At 45.6% G+C, this 3610-nt stretch overlaps 1 protein-coding gene across 1 annotated transcript in view; it reads right to left on the minus strand.

Annotated features, from left to right (window-relative positions):
- Positions 1 to 1697: 1697 nt before the first annotated feature.
- Positions 1698 to 3610, minus strand: part of LOC104953264 (Scm polycomb group protein like 2) — a 28604-nt gene continuing 26691 nt past the window's right edge. Inside the window, exon 11 of the mRNA XM_010780189.1 lies at positions 1698 to 1747. Coding sequence (XP_010778491.1) covers positions 1698 to 1747 — 50 coding nt within the window. The remainder of the gene's footprint in view (positions 1748 to 3610) is intronic.

The raw sequence follows: 3610 nt of genomic DNA on the forward strand, positions 1-3610 counted from the left end.
AAAGAGAAGAACCGTTAAAACTTCAGCAAGTGCCTTCTGCTGTGCTTTACTGCGTATACATTACAGCCTCTGTAGAATGGTGGACACGTCATGTATGTTTGGTCCATCTCCTGTACCGTGGAAATTGGACTGTGATAAACACAAGTGGCAGCTGAGAGAAATATAGTTTACTACGAAACGCAACACTCAGCGAGAAGATATATCTGAGTGGACCTCACAAACACCAAAACCAGAAATAAACATCTAGGGAAATAAAATCATTTTGCCGTGTTGTTTCTGGTTAAACAATTCAGTTTTCAGCGTTTCTAGTTGGAACAATTTGCTTCATTCAACAAATACAAGTTTACCACAAATGACTGTTTCAGCCAGGGTAACGTAAGCAGAACAAATCTTTTTGCTCTCTTAGCAGGTGTTGGACTGTGAGAAAATACGCTCATTCTGATAAGACCCCTCCTCGCCTCCTTCTCCTCGTTTGCGATGAGGTTCACATCGTCTTCAGATGACACGCCCGTTAGGACATTGACCTGCTTTGTCTGTGTGAGTGTGCTGACCGAGAGGGCGTGTGGTTTTACAAAAAGGAGACGGTGCCTTCCTTAGCAAATAATCAAGCTTCAGAGAGTGGCGATGAGAGATGCTGCTAGTGACAAGATTAGTGATGTACTCCAGCGCGTTCTCTCATCTACAAATTAACACGGCGGAAACTCAACCACACAGGACACATGTACACACACACAGCCACCACCCACACACACACACACACACACACACACACCAACAACCACACACACCACAAACACACACAACACACACACACACACACACACACACACACACCACACACACACACACACACCACACACACACACACAACACCACACACAGCACACGCACACCACACACGCCACAACAGACTGATTAAAATAGTTTAGTGCTGCTGATAGAGCGACATTTTGCCCAACATTTCTCCACTGGAGGGAAACTTTTGAGAGCATTCAGTCTGGAAGAGGCAATATATGCTCGCTTCTGATGACTATACTCAAGCTTAATGAGCCATCGTCCAGAAGTCTATCTTAATGATTCTCGTTTGGAGTGGTTGTGGAGGGATGCTGGGTTAATTACGTCGGCTTAAACTAAATAGCATGACATGGTATAGTCAATTCTAAGGTACACAAAACAAAACATCGATTTAAAACTGGTGAACTTGAGAAACTAAGGCAGCGCTACAATAAAAAAAGCAAAAAAGCCAACAAACAGGGCGGAGAGATGGATGTGGGGGAAGCTGTCTAACTCTATTTGCCATCATTCACATCGGGATCTGCGCAGGGATCAACCATTCATACTGGTGGGCGAAACTTCTGAAGCATTGGAAAACAGACTAGAGAGAAGAGGAGACGCTGGAGCTTTGATGGCAAACACATGACTTGTTTTATTTGAGTCTACGGCGGAGAACTGACAAGAAGGTGGTGGTCACGAGTTGACACAGCGCGTTGCCAACCAATTCTGAAGACTCTTCTGCAGCGTCGAGGTCTTTAACTAGTTCGGCAAGTGCAATAATCAACGATTCTTTACTCAGTGAGACTCAGAAACAACTATGACCCTGATCTACTAGAGCTCCGCCATAGAAAAGAATGCGCACAGGCGGAATCCTACGGGTCTGGAACGTAAACTACTCATGGCGCTCTGCGCGTGCCTCATGTCTAGCCTGGCAACGCCACTGGCCCAAGCGCTCTCTTGCGCCTTTTTCCTCCTTAAGAGAGACAGCAGCATACACAAGGCCGTACTATGCATGGAAAGGAGACAGTGAGAGGAGAAACGATGAAGCTGGTTCGAAGGTTGACATACTACAGCAAATTATTCCCTAACCCAGCATAAACAGAGAGACGAAGTTTGCACAGGTGCTCACCCTTGAGAACGCCCATGGAGCACGCTTTCCTCTGCGAGCCAGAAGAAGCATCTCAGGTATATTCATGGTAGGCGGGTGCCACTACCCGCTCATAAATCTCTGCAGGAAGACAAATTACAAATGGGTCCATTTTCCGTTCAAGCTTTTTCAATTTGAGTTATACCTGTGTGTTCCTCCGTTTAGAGAACTAATCCCCCCCTCGTGTTCAGGGTACTGCCCTGCTAAGTCCTCTTTAACTCCTTCCCTGAGGAGGGTATAGATAGCCACATGCTTTTCCAAGTGGGGCTTCATGCCTCCTTATTATTGTGCCAGCAGGATGCTTCCCACACAAACAGTAAACACGCCTCTTCATTAGCAGATGCACGGTAGAGGCAGTCGACCTCAGGGGCAATTCGACCTGAGTTGAACCTATCTGAAACATGGAAGAGGTTGCTCTTTATACATCATCGCGCGCCGCAGAGTCACGGGCGCTGCCAGTTATAAAAACAGAATTACTCACTGGCTCAAAACCTTCTCCTGTCTCTCCGCGCTCTCCTTTAAAGAACGTTAGTTAAATGATGTGTTTCACATTCAATTCATAAACCAATTTTATACGTAAGAATAAAGGCAGTAGAACTATTGTCATGTACAAGATAATGTTTGGTGGCTTGCCATGACATTCGGAATATGAAATTGAGTAATGCGGTGAAAGAAAACAAATGCACTTAATAAGGTTAGTGTATTGAGCCTGATGATAGTGTTGGTGACATCCCTAATTTAAAAATAATCTTTAGCAACTACGCATATCATATCTGTGTTTCTGATGGCATTGCTGTGTATGACATCAGTAACGCTTCCAGACGAACACATGGTATCTCCTTTTTTCTGATCGACACAGCTCAATACACATTCATCCCGAGCTCTTACTGTTGCAGTTCGAATGTGAAGTACACACTGAGGAGGGGCAATGATTCGCCAGAGAGACCTTGGCTGCCAATGCTCCGTCACGCCGCCAGGCTCGCTAAGGGAAGCCCTCAGTGTGGGCTGTGGCCTTTGGCTGCGGTCAGTGAAGACGCACCTCACTGCCTGGCCACTGCTCCTCTCCAAGCTCCAGGAACCTGCGGAAACAAAGCGCGGGCGCCCCCACGTGCTGCTTCTAGTAAGAGGCCTACAATAAAGTTTCTCTGAGACAATCGCCTGGATGGTTCCGTATGCGTTGTTGCATTAAAGCTATTACTGAACGAATGTAATTTTCCTGTTCACAAAAAAACCCTGAATGTCATTATCAGAGCTGTCTAAGCTTGTGCTCTCCTTTCGACTGAGAGATGCACGCTCAACTCATTTACAAGCAGTGCACTAAACAGTCCCCTCCGATTTGCAACAACACCATTTCAGAGTGTAATCACAACACTAGTCAGGCATATGGTAGCTATATTACTGTTAAGTGCAACATCACGAACACACACAATAAGCCCACATGAGAGTCAACTACTTTACATTGGCGTATTAGTATTTCCAGCCAATCCTCTTCTCCACACGAACCGCTGAGATTCCACCAGCAGTAGGACACTAAGTGAAGAGCTGCCGATACACACTCATCACCCCTCGCTTAAGACGAGAGCTTAGATGTTTAAAGCATTGCGTGTGAACATTATTGCAAGAAGAAAAATAGACACTCATGCCAAGTCTAGCAAACGGAATTGATTTATCTGCAAAATGGAATCTAAT

This window comes from Notothenia coriiceps, unplaced genomic scaffold (genome assembly GCF_000735185.1).
Source record: "Notothenia coriiceps isolate Sejong01 unplaced genomic scaffold, NC01 NC01_scaffold00021403, whole genome shotgun sequence".
NCBI classification, from domain to species: Eukaryota; Metazoa; Chordata; class Actinopteri; order Perciformes; family Nototheniidae; genus Notothenia; species Notothenia coriiceps.